The 20,812-nt window shown below is 40.5% G+C and overlaps 1 protein-coding gene and 1 long non-coding RNA gene across 3 annotated transcripts in view; one reads left to right on the forward strand and one right to left on the reverse strand.

Moving 5' to 3' along the window:
• The first annotated feature begins 3,672 nt into the window (after positions 1-3,672).
• The window catches only part of LOC127453289 (protein MMS22-like), a 29,279-nt gene continuing 12,139 nt past the window's right edge, over positions 3,673-20,812 (forward strand). Inside the window, exons 1-17 of one of the 2 annotated variants that reach the window (XM_051719559.1) lie at positions 3,673-3,739; positions 4,742-4,951; positions 5,064-5,189; positions 5,282-5,334; positions 5,857-5,944; positions 6,093-6,270; positions 7,294-7,387; positions 7,484-7,614; positions 7,703-7,816; positions 7,981-8,157; positions 8,294-8,356; positions 10,002-10,121; positions 10,359-10,594; positions 14,236-14,745; positions 19,640-19,827; positions 20,377-20,527; positions 20,612-20,742. In XM_051719559.1, coding sequence (XP_051575519.1) covers positions 4,776-4,951; positions 5,064-5,189; positions 5,282-5,334; positions 5,857-5,944; positions 6,093-6,270; positions 7,294-7,387; positions 7,484-7,614; positions 7,703-7,816; positions 7,981-8,157; positions 8,294-8,356; positions 10,002-10,121; positions 10,359-10,594; positions 14,236-14,745; positions 19,640-19,827; positions 20,377-20,527; positions 20,612-20,742 — 2,536 coding nt within the window. In that variant the 5' untranslated portion in view covers positions 3,673-3,739; positions 4,742-4,775. Of the gene's footprint in view, positions 3,740-4,350; positions 4,952-5,063; positions 5,190-5,281; positions 5,335-5,856; positions 5,945-6,092; positions 6,271-7,293; positions 7,388-7,483; positions 7,615-7,702; positions 7,817-7,980; positions 8,158-8,293; positions 8,357-10,001; positions 10,122-10,358; positions 10,595-14,235; positions 14,746-19,639; positions 19,828-20,376; positions 20,528-20,611; positions 20,743-20,812 lie in introns of those variants that run through there. The other variant, XM_051719560.1, reaches the window with a different exon arrangement.
• LOC127453352 (uncharacterized) lies at positions 4,739-7,617 on the reverse strand. The gene is made up of 3 exons (XR_007899401.1): positions 7,121-7,617; positions 5,051-5,390; positions 4,739-4,873 (listed from the first exon to the last, which is right to left on the reverse strand). It is a non-coding gene; the product is annotated as an uncharacterized LOC127453352 (long non-coding RNA).

Consider the following 20,812-nt stretch of genomic DNA (forward strand, 5'->3'; position numbering starts at 1 on the left):
ACTTTGAGCGTTGACGGAGTGAGTCCTGAAGAAATATGAGAATTTCATGTATGGGGCAGTTTACTGGGTCTTTGCCATGTGAGAGGCACCAATCAGTGAACACCTTCCATTTTAGCACATAAAGGCGTCTCTTGGATGGCACTCTGGCCTGTAAAATGGTGTTCATGAATGAATGTGTCAGTTCTGGTGCGTTTAGCGTGCTCCGTTCAGGGGCCACACATGCACGTTCCACAGCTAGGTCTGGGGATGCCAGATTGTGCCTTGCGCCTGAGAGAGGAGATCCCTCCTCAGCGGTATTTCCCATGGTGAGCTGTACAGCATCTCTATCATTTCTGGAAACCATGGCTGGTTGGGCCATTTCGGCACAACCAATAGAATCGTTTCCATGTCCTCTCGGACTTTGCATATGACAGAGTAAATCAGGCATACCGTGGGAAATGCATATTTGCGTTTTGCCGGCCATTTGTGTGCCATTGCATCCGCTCCCAGCAGGGCTTGTGACTTTGAGTACCAGAGGGGACAGTGGGTATTCCCCACTGAGGCAAACAGATCAATTTCTGCTTTGCCGAATATTTCCCAAATCCTCAATACAGTTTGAGAATGAAGTCTCCATTAGCCCGCTATCACCCCTTGGTGTGACAGTAGGTCTGCGCCGTAATTCAGGTGGCCTGGTACATATGTCGCTCTCAGGGAGATGAGATTAGGCTCGCTCCATAGGAGGAGGCGACATGTCATTCTCAACAGTGGTGGTGAATGAATTCCGCCTTGGCGGTTTATATATGCCACAACTGTCATGTTGTCTGAGTGAACCAGGACATGAAAGCTCGCTATTTCTGACTGAAACTCCTTTAACTCCTGAAACTCCTGTGCCGTTGAGGCAGCAGGTATGGGGCTTTTAGTCAGGCACTGGCTCGAAACAGAGCAAGGGTGAACCAGCTGTGATATACTCCATTTGGGCATAAAGTGTCTCATAGCCTGTGACTGCTAACTTGCTGTGAAGCAAACTTATTCACAGAGCCGCCAAAGACGCCGGCTGGAGACACTGGAGCATCCAACAGAGTGGCTTTTTCCTTATCACTCATTTCTGTGAGAGTCAGCCATATATGTCGATCCAGAACTGCCAGGTTGCCCATGGACTTGCCAATGGCCTGTGCAATGACTTTCCTGGCATGCAGCGCTAAGTCTGTAGCGGTGCGGAGCTCTTTGAATGTCTCTGGATAGAAGCCGTGCTCGTCCATTTGCTTGAGGAGCTTGGCTTGAAACACCTGGAGCACTGGCATTGCGTGGAGTGCTGATCCAGCTTGTCCTGCCGCTGAGTAAGCTTTTCCCGCCAGTGCAGACGTTTGTCGACACGGTTTGGAAGGATGTGTGGGGGTGTGATTTCCACGGCCTGTTACTCGCTGGGCAGAGGTGTGCCGCTACCGCCTCCTCCACAGGGGGTAGTTGGACATAACCTTTTTCTTCCCCATGATCCACATTAGAGAGGATGTCATCACTGCGTGAGCGTGCCAAGAAGGGCACGTGCCAGGACTTAGACAGTTCGTTATGAACTTCGGGGAAGAATGGGGCAGATTTGCGGGATGCTGCTGTTCGACGGCGTCCAGACTCAGGAACCATTCATCGAGGCGAGACTGTTCAGGTTGCTCTGGGGGAGACCACTCAAGGTGAAGCTCTTCGACCGCCCTTGTAAGGATGCGGAGCATCTCCCTGTCAGTGGCGCATGCACATTCCTCGTCCTTGCTGGGGGGAGGGGCGGCAGCATAATTCACTGACCACTCGCCTGATGCAGCGAGAGACATGACATCGTCATTATTATCCCCAGCGTTAGAACCGTTGAACGAGACGAGGCCGTCCGCTCTTTCAGAAAGCTCATCTCGCACATAGCGTATCGGAAAACATGTGCTTCATAGAGATTGAGGGGCTTGCTGCTACGAGGACCACCTCAAAGTCATCCTGCTCGACCTCGCGGCCCTGCCGTGCCTCCTAGTGTGAATCCTCGGGTATCACAGAAGAGGCGAGTGGGAGGGCGCATGAGGCTGAATCATCACTCAGAACGAGGGTGATTCGCATGCGAAGGGTCTTGAGACTCATGCCCTCACAGTGAGGACAGCCTGTCTCCAAGAGAGCTGTCTCTGCGTGGGTGCGGCCCAGACAGTAAGCAGCTCTCATGCTGATCTGACGGCAGGATGTGCCTCTCGCACAAGGAACACTTATGGAACGACATCTTTAGAAAGCCACAAACACGTTAGTGACTTTTTAGATTTATGAATATATAAATATATATATATATTCATATTTATATCACACAATATACATACAACTGCTTTGTAAGGATACACAAACCCTGCCGAAGCGCTGCAGGGATTCAGGATGCTGAGCCCCGTTCACCAGCTAGGCCTCAAGTGGCGAGGTGGTGATGTTCACCAGAGCACTGTAGGGGAGCGGAAAGACTTCTGGTGAAGATTCCGCCTGCTGACTCGTGTATATCGATGGCGAAGGTTGAGGGCTTCTAGACAAGAGATGATGGCTGTCTTGAAGGAAGAAATTCTGAGGAAATGGTTTTTGTGCACCTGTTTTTATAGCGGACAGTTTCGCGCTAAAACAGGCGGAGCTCAAACACCATAGCCAATATTAGAATATTGGCGTTACTGTAGAGAGGTTTCAACAAGGTCCTGTAAGGCACTCCCCATATGCCTTAATAAACACAATGTCAAGTGAACTGAGTCGTAAGGGAACTCCCTCTTCAGCACTGATGTACAAAAATGCTGCCTCCGTGTACTACTGATAATTTTCAAACATTTGTACTCTGACACGCGCATGTCATGTCCGTCGGTAAATTTAAAATACGAGAATAGAACAAATTTCATTTATTTCAGTATCCTATTCAGATATCACTAAATAACATCCAGAAGGTGCATTTTAGTGCTCTTGAAAATATTCCCTCCCCCTCGGTCAGTGAAAACATGTAGTGTCAGTACGACTTTAATTGTATTTCTTACCTTCTGTCTGTGCGCGCTCTCAGTTGTACACATCCAAGATGCAACAATAGTGAGGTAAAACGAGAGGGATAGAAAAGCCGTAAGCGTCTGTTTTTTATTTTATATATATATATATATATATATATATATATATATATATATATATATATATATATATATATATATATATTACTCAAATTTCATATTACCAGACAGTAGGCAAAATAAACTAAAATGGGGGAAGTCTAACGTGCCTGACATACCTTTACATCCGCATTCAAAATGAGAAAATAACACCTGGGCGTCAAATATAAGATTATCACACCGACACATCTGTATTCGCATCAAGGGCATTTTGCTGGTACTGAAAAATATGTATTTGTTAAAATCGCATATCTATCCTTCTTCTAACCGCTAGCATGGGACAGTGATACGAATAATTCTTACAATTAATTTCAAAATATTGTCATATTACCTGTTTCAGTTTTTTTTTAAATACACTTTATTTTCAACACTGACTGTTGTAGACAGCTTTTCAGTCGTGTTTGTTTGTTTGTTTGTTTTTTAGTTTTTTATGGTGAATAAAATTTCATTTCTATGCCTGCCACACACCCCGGGAACTTCTGACCAATCAAAGAGCACTGCTCGATGACTGACACTTCCGTGCGCATGCGCTACGTTGATGTGATTGTAGCGCGGGAGTTCATATTTAACATGGGAAGAGGGAATTCACACAAGCAGGACTTGTAAACACTGGAGAAGTAAGTATCAATCTAGGTTTAGTTTTTGGCTAAATTACCGCAATATTGTATCTGTTAAAAATTATGGATTTCTCGTTTACTTTATATGATTTTCGGGTCGTTAGCTGATGATTTAGCGCTTTAAAGCTGAAAATGAAATCTACAGTCATGAAGGTCTCTCGTTGGCAAGAGAGCTCGGTTTCTTTTGGTTTGTAAAACAATATTAAGGGTTTCAGATCTTTAGACCGGGGCTAGTTCTCAAACAGGGTAGTTATATTTCAGCAGCTTTAAGGTCTTCAGTCAAAAATCCAATACACAAATTCTCTAGCAGTGGGTTTATATGTTGGTTTCAAAAACTTTAAGTACTTCTTTTGTATTCTGTATCTTATTTCAGTTCCAATATTATATTTTTGTAATAGCTGTTGGATAAACAAGTGAACACAATGAAACCAGGCTAGTCTGGCATAAAATCCATGCAGGGGCAGGCAATAATGAAGGTAGATATTCACCTAAAAATTAAACTGTTCTTAGGACAAGTATCAAATGTCAGATGGGGCAAGTGGTCACGTGTTTTAAATGTTAAAATAATACCATTTATAAATTACAATATACAGTGTTGGGGGGGAAAAGATTTAATATTTTTGTAAATTTATAATTTTGCTGTTTCATGATTGTTTTATATGTTTACATTTTGCAGAAAAGCCAATAAAATACTTTAACAGCCTATGATTAAGCCTATAACAATTTCTAGGTTCCACTGTGACAACATGCTCCGTTTTTTTATTTTATTTTATTTTTTTACTTCTGCGTGTGTTTAATGAACTATATATTTTGTTCTTGGCAATAATGCTGGAAATGTAGACTTTAAGGTATGTGGTGTTTCTGTTTAGAAATTGACTTTCAAACATAAACCACTGGAGTAAAAAGAGACAACAACTAGCCCTGGTCTCCTCTATTACTCAATCAAATTCCTGGTTAAACTAGTTTTATCAGAGTTTCATTAATTGCATTGTCTCTATCCAGCACTGTTCCCGGTGGTCTGTCCCACGCTGTTGACATGGAGGGCGAGTTCACGCAGTCCCTCACCCCGCCTCTGTCTCCCTCTGCACTGGATCATTACTGTGAATCTGCTCCCAGTCGGCCCCCCTTCTTCACCTGCGCTTACGAACCAGGCAGAGAAGAGGCAGGAAGACTCTCATCAAATGGCTACATCAGAAGAGGAGCTCTGAAGAGGTACTTACTGCAGCTGTCTTCGAGCTTTAGGTCATTGATGATATTATAGTGCTACAATTGCTCTGTGTGAACCTGTACATTAAACTTATATCCTCTTACCTCCATGTTTCAGGCTGCTGTTAAAGCTTGATCCAGCTCCTGCAGATTTTGAAGGGGACACGGTTGATATTTTCAGCTTTCCATGGGTGACAGAAATGGCGCTTGTTGAATCTACCAAACTTCTGTTTGGCTTGTTCAGGTAGGAGTGCAGGTGTGTTGGCTCTGAAGAAATGCCATATTGTCTGCTGAAACAGGAAGTCTGCTAATTTGACAATCTGTCTTTCCTCTCAGACAAAAGGTGTTAAAACTGGAGACGCTTGTGCAGTCCAGCTCACATGATTTTGGTAAGGATTTGGAAACAGGCAGGAAAATTTGTTGAATTCCAATTATACCTTAGCAGCTGAAAAAAAAAAATCAACGTTATACACCATATTGTCACTAGTTCCTGTTTTTCAGTGTGGAGGTTCTTGTAAAAATATAATGCAAGATTCTCATTTATTGGTGAAGTGTGTAATGTTTGCTCCACTTGCATCACCAAACAGAACTGAAAAAATAAAAATTGTTTTCAAACCCATGTGTGACACTGGTCTGAAAAATAGATAGTGGTTGAGTCAATGTTGCTGTGTTGGGCTGGTTGGGTTGCTGATAACAAACAGAGCAATGCTTTCATTGTGCCAAAGAGCCACAGGGTTACACTTTTCAGCTGAAATCAACCTATAAATGGCTTACTTATTGCAGTCTGAGCATAGTAAGCAAACAATGGTGAAAGTATTTTAACAAAGAAAAAATTACAAACTTCAGCTTTAAATGACTCAAAATATTTCAAAGGTTTAAATGTATAAATAACTGTATTTTGACACTTTCAGGTCAAGCGAGCAGTCTTCATTACGAGGCAGAGGAACTGAGACAGCAGTGTGCACTTTTCCTCAGCTATGTGAAAGTCTTCATTTACAGGTACACATTTTACAGAGCACCATGTTTTTGTGATCTCTTTCTCTCACACAACCTGTGCTGTGACTCGGCAGTCCATGATTAGTCTAAGAATATCAGAGACAGCCTTCAATAGAAAAAGGTTTCACAGTATTTATGTATTGATCTTCAGGTTTTTGGAGCCTTCACAATCCCTAGATGAAGATCCCGTTCACCCTTATAAAGACTTGGAGGCTCAGCTGCCCTCTGTCCTGGTGGAAGAGCTCTTCAGTATCACACTGCTTATTGGAAGACTCAAAGATCTGCCAGCCAATGTCCAGAGTGCTTTTACGATTCAGCATCAGGGCAAGGTATGGCAATAATAACATTTGTGGCATCGTAGGGTCAGATGTTTACACCTGTTATTAACATGTGTCTTAAATGTGACTCCTGTAACCACTTGTGTTAAATCATGTTGATAAAGCATGAAAAAAAGCCAGCACAGTGTTGCTTCTAATTGTTTCCGGATTTTAAAAGTACCACAATTGTGACATTATGAGTGTAATTCTCATTGTTATATATATACAGTTTATATTCAGCATAGTCACAGAAATACTCAAACCGGCCCATCTGGCACCAACAGTCATGCCACGGTCCAAATCACTGAGATCACATTTTTTCCCCATTCTGCTGATTGATGTGAACATTAACTGAAACTCCTGACCTGCATATCTGCATGATTTTATGCACTGCACTGCTGCCACATGATTGGCTGACTAGAGAATCACATGGATGATTGTTGGTGCCAGACGGCTGGTTTGAGTATTTCTGTAACTGCTGATCTCCTGGGATTTTCACGCACAACAGTGTCTAGATTTTACTCTGAATGGTACCAAAAACAAAAAACATCCAGTGAGCGGCAGTTCTGTGGATGGAAATACCTTGTTGATGAGAGAGGTCAACGGAGAATGGCTAGACTGGTTTGAACTGACAAAGTCGATTGTAACTCAGATAACCGCTCTGTACAATTGTGGTGAGAAGTATATCATCTCAGAATGCCATTCTGAGATGCGGGTTGGCGCTGTTTTGGCGCTGTTATATATATATATTTAGGCAGCCGAGTAATGGAAATAAAAACCTAACATTTAAAAACAAAAGGCAAATTGCAAAGTGTAAGAGCATCAAATGTCGAGAAATCTGTATTAAATGAACTCTGGTTACCCATTCTTCACATTAGCTGTGTCCATGCATGTTGATGCCAAGCATATACTGTAGAAAATGCAAAGATACTCTTAAGTCTTGTGCATGTTTATAAAGGCTTTTTCAAATATTTCAAATGAATGGATGTTTTCTACAACAGCTGAAGCTTGCTGGTAATGTTGTCCCCTCTATAGCTCTTTCCACCATCTTGGCAATTACTGCATCTACACCTGGACATCCACTGGTCTGTGCTGGAGATCTTGCACCTGTTGGAGCAAAGGATGATGAGTATGTGGCATTAGATAAAATCGGGGTGAGATTTGTGTGTGATGTGGCCTGTAATCTGGAAGTGTAGCCATAAGGTTGTTCTTGTGATCCTGATAGGTCAGATAGTTTACGCGCACCAGTTCATGAATTTGACAGGAGAAACACTCACCAACATTAGTCTGTTTGAGGACCAAGTCAACAACTTACTCTGTGATCTCATAGGCCTGGCTATGAACAAATACAATAAGGTGCGTTTTAACAAACAAAGAATAAAATATGTTCTAAGAGCATTGGAGCATAAAAGGTTTGTAAAACCATTCTCCCTTATCTTTCTAGGTGAGACCAACAGAGACTCTAAACACCCATCACTATCACTGCCTTTGCACTAAGGAATTCTGGATTTTACTCATCCGTGTACTGGAACACAGGAGCAAAACCATACACACTCAGGTCAGCACACACACCACATGTTTCAGATTAGACTGATTCTAATTTTGCCTTTCTGTCCTCCAGTCAGTTTTGGGGTTATGTAAATGTTCTTTACACACATGCACACTGCATAAACCATCATGTTTCAGATGGACTGATATTAATTTTGCCATCATTTTCTCCAGTCTTTTTGGAGTTATGTGAATGCCCTTCTCCGGACTATTCTAAAGGCGGTACCATCAGGAGACCGTGACCCTAGGCTCCCCATGCGCTGTAAAGACCCTGAGGGGTTCACCTGGTGGCTGCTCACACACCTGGCCCAGCTTGGAACGCACAATCAGAACGGAAACGTTCAAAAGCAGGTAGATCAACACAAGCTAGTACTGCATGAGTTTGAGCATGTTGCATGCAATTTTGGCTTTATAAATGTCATTAATTCTAAAGGTAAACATATTGATAAGATAAAATGGTGAAGTTGTCAGTTTGTTGTTCTTTCAGAAACAACTTGAGGATAATTGGGGATTTGTAATTGAGCTGCTGAAGTCTAGCTGTGATCCAAAGGTAATGAAGGGTTGGTGATGGCTGGATTTAAAATAATATTGAATCTCCTGTATATTAAGTGTTTATTTAATTAATGTGTTTATTTGTCTTGCTCAGTTTTGTTTTTGTATCATAATGGTAGATACAGGGTTCGTACAAGTTGCTTGAAGTGCTTTAAGATACCCTTGAAAATAGCAATTTTTACCAAGAGGTGCTTAAAAAGTTCATGAATTATAGAAAATCTTAAAATACGTTGCTTAAATCATTTAATAAATGACATGTATTTATTTTCGGAAAAACACGACGACAGACCACTGCTGAAGCAAGCGCCGCGTAGACAGCACTGTCACGTGGCACCTGTTACTTTTGGCAGTGCTGTTCACAAGTGTTACTGGAGGATTTAAAAAATATATATTTTATAGATACTGCTGTTGCAGATTTAATAAGTATGAATTCTTGCAACTATCAGTTTTAATTACAATTTATTCTCCAGAGTGAAAAAATTATATGAGATGTAAAATGTTTTGAATGATTTGAATGCAGATCAATGGAGGATTCCGTTTTGTGAGCCATCTAGTGCCCCCTTCTGTAAAGAAACCTTTGTGTCTCACAAAATAGGTTATTTCTGACAACATTTGGGTTAATATCAAAATATGTTGACAAACATGTCCCTTGACTTTTCTAGTCATGAAAAAGCTTTCAAACAGCGGGGAAAAAAAACAAGTGTGCAAAAAAGCAAAACAAAATTATTATTAATAATTTAAAAATAATGTTTGTTCCTTGATTTCATGTTATTGGTTTTATCAGTGTTAAAACTTTTTTTTTTTTAGGTTAAAATAATTTAAGGTTTAAGTTCAGTGGCTGCTTAAATATGCTTATAGTGATTTTTCCCAGCATGTAAAAGTTATTCACATTTGAACTAATATTTTCACACAAAAATATTTGGTGTTGTACCCATTGAACCCTCAAATGTGGTGTTGTAACCCATTTAACCCTCATTAGTGTTAACTTAGTGTTAACTTGCTTCATTCATGAAACAAAATTAAATAATAAAAGAAAGAACAACGGCCAAGTTGTCCTTTTTTGAATAAAAAATGTCAACATGTTACAAAATGTTTACCCTCAGCGTTTATAGGCAAAAACTGAACTAAATGGAAAATTTCAATACAAATTTTGGAAAGTTAAAATTTGAGAATGACCTATTTGCAATTTCAGTAAGTTCCTCACATAAATCTGTTGTGTGACTTTAGAAAACATGGAACACAGCACACGAGTCATATGGACTACTGTTTACGGACCCAGTTATTCAATTTTGTTTTAAGGGAGCACACTACAATTGCACATCAATTTTGTCATGAATGAACCAAGAATTCTTTCTGTGAGAATATGTAGTTAAAGATGCTCATTGTTGTACTTGTAATAAGTGGTGTTTTATAAAAATAAATTAACTGAATGGTTAAAATATTTTTATTTAAAATTAACAAAAATAATTTGTTTTAATGACATCTTGAGCATAGTCCTTGAAAACAAATAAAAATGTGCTTAAAGTCCTTGAAAGTCTTTGAATTTAACTTTGAAGCATCTGTACGAACCCTGTAGATACCTTTTTGCAGTGTGTGCACTGCGCGTTTTCTAAAATGCAAATATCAATGTGATTACGTTTCAGAAAGCCACACAGGAAGAGGAGATTCGAATGGTAGTTCATTGCTGCCTCAGTCTCAGCCTGATATGGGGCCCGAACATCAGTGCTGTCACAACACTCTGGGAATATTACAGCAAAAATCTAGTATGTCATTGACAATGTTAAAAGGTCACATTCATATATTTCTTTCCTACTTCCATTGCTGGAGCCATTACATTGTTTTACTGATACTACTGTACATTAGTGCTGAATCAGATTGTTTTGTAGGGTTTCTATTTGACTTTGAATAGTATTTGATTGAGACTTGGCATCAATGCTTAGTTTAGAATGGACACCTTTCCATACTAATACTGCACTCTCTCTTTTTTCATTTGCATGCAGAACGCCTCTTTCACCGTGCCCTGGTTGGGTGTTTCAGGGCTGGGCAGTATCAGCAGGACTCCCCTCTGTCTGTTGCAGCAGGCTAAAAGCTGCTGTAGCCCTGCGTCTGTCAGCTCCAGCATTCACATGCAGCTTTACCACACGACAAACTCCTTCCATATCTTCCTGCGTATCTTGGCACTTCACCTGAGCCAGGAACATGCTGGTGGCGCCCCTTGGAGACAGATCAAGGGCAGGTGAGAAGGGTGCAAGAGTCATGAAGATCATGAACAATTCTGCAAATGTTTTTACAAAAGTTACTGTCTGTTGTCTCCGATGTTTGAAGTCAGATAGATAAACATTTTCAGTATAAAAACACTCACATTAAACAAAGTAGGAGAGCATTTCATTACCACTGCATGCTGATCTCAGATCTGTTGTCAGTCCGGTTTGGCTGTGGTGGGTTTGCCAGTGGGAGGCTCAAAAACTGACAAAATGGACCATGCTCAGCTGCGTGGCTTGCACGAAGGCTAATTAGCTAACGAGCATAGTGGTTAATTCACCTTAACACAAGCGTTCGGGCTTCCAGCAATGATGTGGTGGGGGCTGACTTGGCTGGCTCTAAGACCACCCCTTCCCCCTATGACAACAAACACATGCCACACAGGGAGGTGTGGGCTGTGCTGATGGCACTCCGGCTTGGAGCGTGCTCGATGGGAGGCATGGCGCATGGCGCATTAATGAGATCGGCAGGGAGCGCGCTCAAGCTCGTACTCTGGGAATGAGCAGCATCTGCTTGTGGCAGGTGAAAAAAGCTGTCCGGGATAAACAAACAAACAAACAACCAGACAGACAGACAGGTGGGGGAAAAACGCAAACAGTATCTCAACAAACTTCCTTTCATCTTTGATTTCTTCTCTACCTAGGATTTAGTCTCACGTAGTCAGACCTATTGCGGCAAACACACAGAAAAATGCAGAAAACTTGTAATGAATGAGTACAGGACATAATAGTTATTTTAAAAGTACTAGTACTTCAGTACCAAGTCGATTCTAAAATGTAATAAAGATTTAGCGATACCAGTGTTTCTGCAGTACCTTACAGATGGCTGCTTTCAAATGCTCACACGCTTATGAGTGTGTGCCGTTACTCCTTTTACACTGAAAAAGACAATGAATCAAAATTAAAATAGTGATATGTCCTGGTGTGATTATTAAACCACCGATTTACTTAAATACAGTCTGCATGTGCTACGTGCTTCAACACATGTGAATGTGTGAAGCTGCTTATAAGCTGAAAATTCAGACTGATCAAACACCACATTTTATGAGCATAGCACGCTGTGCTTGTAGTAAATGACAGAAGAGGACGCACATTTACTGTAAAGCATACAGTGCCTACAAACTATGTATTTATATAATTAAATCACAGCATTTCTTGCTTTAATAATCACTAGATGGAAGAATTGGAAGAAATCGTGACAAATATTTAGTACTGTATAACTACTGAATAGTACAATGTAGTATTTACTGTGGTAATAATAATATGAATTATTATATTTAGTCAATATCTCACAAACAAGAGTGCTGTTGTACTGTAAAGAAGTTTTCATCAGTGTTTTCATTTATAATGCGATGCTCTGTTGTGCAGCATTTTATTTGACAAAAAGAAGGCCAATTTTGTGTTTTTGATTATGCTGTGATTAATTCATTTCATGAACAAACAATGAACAATATATTTTTTACAGCATTTATTAATCTTAGTTAATGTTAATTAATACAAATACAGTTGTTCATTGTTAGTTCATAGTGCATTAATGTTAACAAATACAACTTTTGATTTAAAAAAATGTATTAGTGTTTGTTGAAATTAACATTAACCAAGACTGTAAAATGCTGTAAAAGAATTGTTCATTGTTAGATCATGTTAACTTATGTTGTTAACTAATGTTAACAAATGGAACTTTATTGTAAAGTGTTACCTTTATTATTTACATTGATACATTTATCTTTGTTAAAAAGGCTTTTTTGTTTTAGTTTCTCATGAAATGTGACTGGTATTAGTACTGACTACTGAAATTTTGGTATCGTGACAACCCTACTACAGAATATAACTGCAGACGATTTCACATACATAATAAAAAAACAACAAAGCCGAATATACACTGCTTGTGGATATCTAGATTACTTGCTAGTGCCTCAAACAAAACTCTTGAATAGCTTAAAAAGATATGATGGCACTAACCTAACAAACTTTGGAAAATTCAGTAATTATTTCGTCCTTTAAAGCCTTCATTTTATCAACCCGGTACCTTGTAAACACAACTTTAACTCCAGGTGAACAGATGTGTCAAAAAAGCCAATCAGGTTAGTGCTTACTAGATCAAGATATTGTTTTTCAGTTTTGTGTGCGATATGCATCAGACAGTTAGTGAATGGACTGTGGGCAGTCCGTCTGAAGCTCAGACTACATTAGGTCAGTCTCTGCAAGCTTGTGCCACACAGTCGTCTTGGTCTCTGTCTATAGCCCAACTCCCCGCAGCCTTGCGTGATGTGTTTTTGTCCAAACATTAGATGAATGCTCAAAGGCCTGCTTGTTGTGCAGTATGTTTGTTATGGAACCTGCAGGGTTCTGTTTGGGCCAAACAGTCAACAGTAGATAGAGGGGGAGCGGAGGGGGTCAATATTGATTTCTCCTCCTGTGCTGCAGCAAATTGAGCTGCACACAACAGCGCAGCTACCACTGTGTGCCTGAGTGTTTCTGACATTTAACATGGTTCAAACAACACTCTCTCTCACATACACACACACACAAACAAACTTGCACACTGCTCACGGGCACGCAGCTCTCCAGGAAGACAGCATCTGTAGCTTTACTTTGTGAGGAGGTTAGCACTGAGTCGAGTGCTTGGGTTAGAGTGAGAGTGTCTTTGAAATGTGTTTGATCCTAAAGGTTCCCAACACTATTTACTGCTTTTTAAAGATATGGCAGCATTTCTGTGGTGATACATGAAAATCCGCTAAATTTAATCAAATATTGATCATTCTTGAGGCCACAAGGAAAAACTATTTGTAGATGTTGATTGTAGAGTTGGGCTTGATATCGCACACTACTTCATGATATATCATAATTGGATTGCGATTGAAACTGTGGAAAACACGCAAGAGAGACCCAGTATGTCCACAAATGCAACCTAATCTGTGGGATAAGTTTCAGTCTCTCCCGCAGTTAATTAAAAGCAATCTGCTTTTTCATTAATTTATGGATGGAATTACACATAAATAAATAAACATATATCTAAAGATTTTTATGCAATATATATATTTAAAAAAAGCAATATACAGAACAGTTTAAAAGTTGTGTAAATGCTTATATTTTGCACAATTTTCTTTTATAAATTACAAATGATATTATCAAAACAATTTGATTGAAAATGTAAAAATGTTCACAAATTTAAGATTTTCTTTGTATGTCCTCCTTTTGCTTTAATAACAGCATGAACTCATGCTGGCATGGATTCCAAATTTGTTTAAAGCCTGATGATGCATGTTATCCCAGCATGATTTGAGTATGTTCCAAATAGCATCTAGTGTGCTTCAATGGAAGCATCTGATCTTTCCTACAAAGAAATTAACAAATTTGTTTATGTGATTAGTGAACTGGAAATACTGCAGAATCGTAAAATATTTTAGATTCCTTTCGCGTAATAATATTATTATTATTATTTATTTATTTATTCATTTATTTCAAAATTCTAAAAATTTCCAGGTTAAATTAGATTATGAATCCCAGATTTTCAGTGCGAACTCTTTTGAACCCCACTGTATATTGATATGTGATTGTAGAGTGTTTTAAGTTCAAAGTGACCAGATAGCTATTTCACCTGTACTCTCTGCAGACTCTATTCAAAGTTCCACCAGAGGCGTATGACGGAGCTCTCCGAATCAGGTCTGCTGCACTTCCTGCTGCTCTTCCTGGTCCTGGCGCAGTGTGCCGAGCTGGAGGACGTGACCAGCCGAGCATGTGACTTGCTTGCCATGCTGCCTGCTGACTCCACACCCCCAGCTATGCGTGCGCTGCAATGGAGGGGCCAGCTGGCTCTCATTCTGCTGTATTTGGAAAAGGGACTAGACGCTGGCCCATTGGCCGAGCAGTTGGCTGCCTACTTCAGCCAAGCAGCCCGCGAGTTCTACCTGAAGACCACAGATCCTTCTCGCAAGCTCGCTCTCTGGGTGCCACTTAGCTCATACCTGGAAGGGGTGAGTGAGGTGTTTGAAACGAGCCCTAATCTTACTCTGTCAGAGGAGAAACTTCTGAATGAGGGCTTTGGACTGCTGCTGCCCGCCTGCCGCCAATCTGAGCTCAGCTCTGCTTTGGGCTTCCTGCAGACCGTGTTGGCGCAATTACGGTGAGAGTACACACACTTTACTCTTAGACATTAAGATATGTTCATTCCAAAAACAAACACACAGGGCCCCTTCAAGTGATCCCAGAAGCTTAAAGATATAGCACCCCGGCCCCTACACAGCTCAAATCTCACCCCTGCATCCCTTGTATGTTGACAATGACTTGATTGTGCAGTAGTTACTGCGCAGTGTGGAGATAAGCTTATCCATTGTGCTCAGAGCCCCTGTCAGGTCCCCTGTGGATCTCTTGGGGCCCACGGCAATGAGGTCACCCCGTACAGGTGCTGGAAAAGAGCTGTGTTGAGTTTCAGCCCTGGGGTCCAGCACTGGCTGGAGACCGCTAAATGTAGAGTGAGCTGAAGGAAAGGACAGTGTGAGGGAAGAGTTCATGGTAGGGACATCGGTGTGCCTTACATGGCTAAAACAGTCAGAGGTGGCTAGGGTGCGATCGAGTAAGGTGTCTGTGCATCTCAAAGCATAGCAGCTGAGAGAACCTTTCAATAGTATAAGTCACACCCTTATATCATACAATATGTGCACAGACACACACACACACACTCCTCCAAGGTAAAGAATCCACTTCTTAAGTGTACATTCTTCTCATTTTACTTACCTAACTCGGAATCACTTTAACACCACTAATTCCCACAATTCCCAGCCAGGATCTTGGGTTTGGAGGCCTCTCATTTGCACATTAATGGGTGATAAAACCAAGGCGAGCAGGTTTCCCGAATGGGCTCACGTTGCCACCAAGATCCTGCTGACCCAGTTTATAGAGACGGGGCACTCTTAGACGTGTTCCCACAAATTGGTCTTAATTTCACCGCAGTTCTGTTGTATGACTTTTATTAATGCGTTTTCACTCACACAATTAATGCATTATTATGTGGACAGCTAAATTGAACCTTGGCTTCATTATGGCTGTTAGGCTGGAGGTGGCATGTGCAAGCCTTATGTGAATTAGCCAGCTCGCTGCTACAAGCCAGTGTAAGGCAGACTGTAACTGACGGATGATTCACACAGATAACACGGGCCAAGCTCTAGTCACACTCTAATTCTCCTCATTGCATTCCCTGCCACGCTCGTGTGGTGGGGGGGGCGGTGGCGGGCAGTGGCAACGGCAACCCCTGCAGCATGGTGGTGCCTTTACCAAGCGACTAATCGTGTTCTCGCCAATCGATTAATCAGGTTCCTCCCTTTCGTGCTTTCGCTTTGTGCCCTGTTTTCCCACAGGCGAATGGAGGCCGCATTGACACGGAGGCCGGGGGGAGAGGTGATGAGGATTATCTCTGTTTCTGTTTTCCAGGAATGAAAATTCATCAACAGAAGGGAATGTTGAGTAGCCATGACTGTAACAATTAAAGTCAAACTCAACAAAGAAAAAAAAAGCTTGTAATTGGCTTATAAAACACTAAAGGCTTATAAATGAGTTAACTTTTGTAGACCTTTTTTTTTTTTTTTTTTTTTTTTTTTACAAATCTGCATTGGAAACTACACTTACTGGGATGCATTTAGCTGTTTAATATTTAGCACACTTGTACAACAGTAATTGCATGGACATATCCCCTGGAGCAAATTGGAATGCATTACTAATGGGAACTCTTCAGTGCACAGTTTACCAAGGTTAATTGCAATGTTGCTGTTAAAAGCCCAAAAACCTTCAAGATCCCATGAAATGGTTTGACAAATTCTTGTTGGCATATTTATTATTGAAACAAATTTGAAGTTGGGGTGGGAGTCTTTTTTTAGGGGGCCAAGCACCAAATATTTTTATGGGGCCAAATTGTATTTGTACTGATTTTCAATTTTTTGTATTCCTGTTTTTCTGCCCTAAAAGTATCTGGGCAGCACTGCTACTCTGGCAGAAGCACACACCTCCATTCATCCCTAGGTGGCACTATAATAAGAATTTTTACATTTTGCTCATATCTTCGCAACTGTAAGGGATAGAATCAAAATTCTATCCTGATTCCTTGAATCAAGCCCTACAAATCGTATATATCTCCCATTTTATTTACGCCCCGAAAATGTATACGCCATTTTGAATTTTCTGTAAAATTTACAAACCTAATTTTTAACTCCTCCTAGGCTGTTTGTCCGAAACGCACGAAAATGTGGATGCATCATCTACAGACCCTCCTGACAAAAATATATCAAATAATATTTATCAAATCATTATGAAGACATTAGCGATACAATTCCTTTGTTTGAATGCAATTCATTGTTCAATATCTACTTAACGCAACGTTCAAACGTAAAGAAACCTGGTACACAGTCAGCATGCCATGTTGAGGATGCACACAAATGTTCCTACAATTCTGCCCATAGGGGATGCTACAATAAAAAAAAAAAATAATAATAATAATTTATAACTCCACAGCCGTTTGATCGACAAAGTACAAATTAAATATCCACCTTCTCTGGGTCAAGTGCTTATATATCCTTAACATATCGATTAGAGAGAATGCAATGCAGCAGCCAATCAAAATTCAGCACCTAATAACTTACATTTTGAATAGCCGATGGTCATGAAACGTATGATACACAAGAAAGGTCTCTACACAAAGCTCTATATAAAAGTTTGTGAGAATCGTCCATGCGGTGACGTTATAATAAGCTAATTTGTGTTTTTGCTTATAATTCTGGAACAGTATAGGCTAGAATATTTTTTTTTCTTAACTTCTCCAAATCCTTTAGTTCCCCCATTTCATATGGTCACATGGATTTCAATTTCCGCATGGAAACATTTCAACCACTTGATTTTTTTGAAAAACCTACTTTTTCGAACTCATCCTAGGCCATTTCCTCCATTCATCATCTACAGACCCTCCTGACCAAAAGTTATCAAAAGAAGTTTGATTCGTTAAGTCATTCAGAAGATATAAGAGAATACATTTGGGGTGTGGCCTGTAATTACTAATTGGCCTGTATCTTATGTGTGAAAAATTCAAACTTAACAAAACTTATCACATGGACAAAATAACATTCTTAGGTCATATGCAAAATTTCATAAATGTTTTATGCTTGGGGGGGGCTATAACTTAAAGTCTAATTTTTGCTACTGTGATTAAGGCAGTTAAGGTTAGTGTTCCACAGGATCTTTCATATCAAATTTTTCCATATGTGCTTGGCCTCTGACAATTGCCGCTTGTGGCTATATTTTTATAAAAATGTTTATAGTTAATAGAATAAATAGTTTTTAATAGTTTTAGTCACATCCAGGCCTCAATCATTATTTGCGCAAACACAAGATGGGTCAGTATTTTTGTTTTTTGCTGGAAGAGAAAGACTGCAAATTTCTCGTTTTTATTTTAACTTTTAGGAGTGCTGTGGTTCTCAATCCAGTCCTGTAGGCCCCCCCAGCACTGCATATTTTAGCCAACTCTATAACGCAGATGTGGTCAGAAATAAGTACCAATCCGTTATGTTGCAGCAAAGCATGTGCTCCTTCATAAATGGGGTGTTTGTTAAGCGATACTGAGATATCAGAGCTTATGCATTGTGTCAGGTGGTGTGCTTATCTAAGTGTGTGATTTTGTGTGTCAGTTTTCACGAGGTTGCCTGGCGTGATCATGTAAGTCAGTGTGTATGTTTCAGAGGTGTGTATTCAAAATCTGTGCTGCAGTCCGGGGAGAGATTAAACAAGTGTTCAGATGGTATGGTGTGTACATATGCTGTGTGTGTGTGTGTGTCGCTGCAGTGAGGGGATTAAGTGGGGTCTCTGACGATGTCTTGTACAATGAGGGTTGATGGGTGTGAAAGGCCCATTCCACCGCGGTAACGAAGCTAATGAATTCACTCTCTAATCGATTGTCTCAGCTCTCTGTGGATTAGATGCAACCTTGCTGGAAGGCGCGAAGGTGTGTGAGTGTGTGCGCTGTGCGTGCGTGACTGACGCTCATCCCAGCCCTTCCTCGGCGCTCTCACTTTCATCACCGAGAATGACGGGACAGGAGGATCATCTCCAGTCTAAATGAGATTACAGCCCCTTCAGCTGCTTATCTCAGCTAATGCCAGCCGCTGCAAAGCCAGACTCGCTCTCTCAGCCACTCATTCAGACCCAGCCTCACAGCTACTGCCAGGCCACTGAGGAACCGCTTGCCCCACACCACCACACACCGTCTAATCCCTCCGTCCAGTGAGATGAGGAGAATTCACAGAGAAGGAGAGGGCAGAGGAGGCTGGAGATAATACAGACAGATGGAGAAAGACGTCAATACAATTAAAAATAATAATTCATCCAAAAATGGAAATATCATCATTTATTTGCCCTCATATCATTCCAAACCCGAAAGACTTTCTTCCATGGAAAGCAAAAGTAGAAATTTTGAAGAATGCCAAAGTCGCTCTTTTCCATGCAATTACAATGAATGAGCACAATATTCCAAGTCTTCTGTAGTCAAACAATAGCTTAGGGTGAGAAATAGTCAAAGTTTTAAGTTATTATTTGCTGAAAATCTTGACATCGCTCACCCAAAGCTATCATATGACTTCAGAAAATTTGGAATATATGTGTGTGTCATATTAACTACTTTTATTATACTTGCATGGTGATTTTCCATAATTTTTTAAGCTTAAAGGCACCTGTCCTTCTTTATTGTAATTGCATGGAAAACAGCAGCCAGGGCATTCTTTAAAATTTCACCTTTTGTGCTCCATGAAATACGAAATGCATTAGGGTGTGGAACGACATGATGACAGAATTTTGATTTTTGGGTGAAGTGCTCCCTTAAGAAGACTGGAAAAAGAAAGGCAGATGGAAATAGGAAAGATGAACCTGGAATGATCACTATAAAGCAGGAACTTTAGTTAGGTTGACTGAACATAGTAAGAGGGGGCCGATATTTTGAACGACCTGACCTGGAACTGAATCTGTTTCTTTATTTCATTTTTAAGGAGAGTACACCAGCGCAGCGGCCAGCTTTCTCACTCCATAGACTCTCTTGGTTGGGCTCCTCTCCCCAAGATGGCTAAAGAGCGCCACCAAGTGGTGGCAGAGGCACTCTGGTCTCACTTCTTCCCATTCCTGTGCAGCATGAGGCTTTCCCAGACCCCCCACCCCCAGCTAGCGGATGCAGCAGCAGGTCAGGGAAACTGAGAAAATTAACTCTTATTCTCTTGGGGGCTCTCTTTGCATTGCTGCCATTTCTCTGTGGACTCTGCTCTAAAAGAGCTGAATAGAAGTGAATTATGTGCGTGTACAGCTGTTTTGCTTCACGCACGCAGAACAGTTCACAAAAACTCATCGGTGTGTGGCTTTTTTACATTTTTATTTTTATTTATTTATTTTTTATATAAAGACCCTTTACTCTCCATTACATTTTTTTCATTTTCTCTTTCGTCCCACTCCCCTAAAAGTAAAATTCTTTTTAGAGAATATTTTTATTGGAGATTTATAATTTTCTTAATTGGTTATTGGGTTCTTTAATATCTATTTAGATATTATTGTGCCTAAATGAAGAAATAAGAAGAGAATTTTTTTTATCGATTATGCATATTGGTTATTGAACTCTCAAACAGAATTCAACCGGTTTTGGTTATGAAATAACAATATTGGTCGATCTCTACTCTTTTTTTTCAAGGTTAGAAATGTTCATAAATTTGTAAAATCTAACAGTATTTTATGTTATTAGGCTTCACACTTTTGGCATTAGACGTGCCTGGCTCTGCCCCTCAAAACCTAAAGTCCCACCCCATCCAGTCCATTATGCAAAGCTTCGGTTGGGACGAGATGCTCCACCCTCTGCTGGTAACCCACTATCTAAATCACCTGCTGCAAAATGGGTGAGAATCTCTTCCTCATGTTCTCTTTCTTCCATGTGTAGCTTTGTTTCAGCCTGGTGTGAGTTCTTCTTCTGTTTCCTACAGAGAACTGGTCAGTTGGGTCAGCTCTGGACCAGGATCAGGTTCGGCCCAGGCTTTGTGTGTGCGTGCTTGGATCCGCTGTGTTCTACAGCAATATCTCCATAAAAGCCAAGATACCCCAGATACAAGAGCAGGTACAATGATAAAGTTAAGGTCATAAAGTCTTAGTCCTTATGGGCATGGTGTAACATAGTGGTTAAAGCT

Source organism: Myxocyprinus asiaticus, chromosome 15 (assembly GCF_019703515.2).
Source record: "Myxocyprinus asiaticus isolate MX2 ecotype Aquarium Trade chromosome 15, UBuf_Myxa_2, whole genome shotgun sequence".
In the NCBI taxonomy this organism is placed as follows: Eukaryota; Metazoa; Chordata; class Actinopteri; order Cypriniformes; family Catostomidae; genus Myxocyprinus; species Myxocyprinus asiaticus.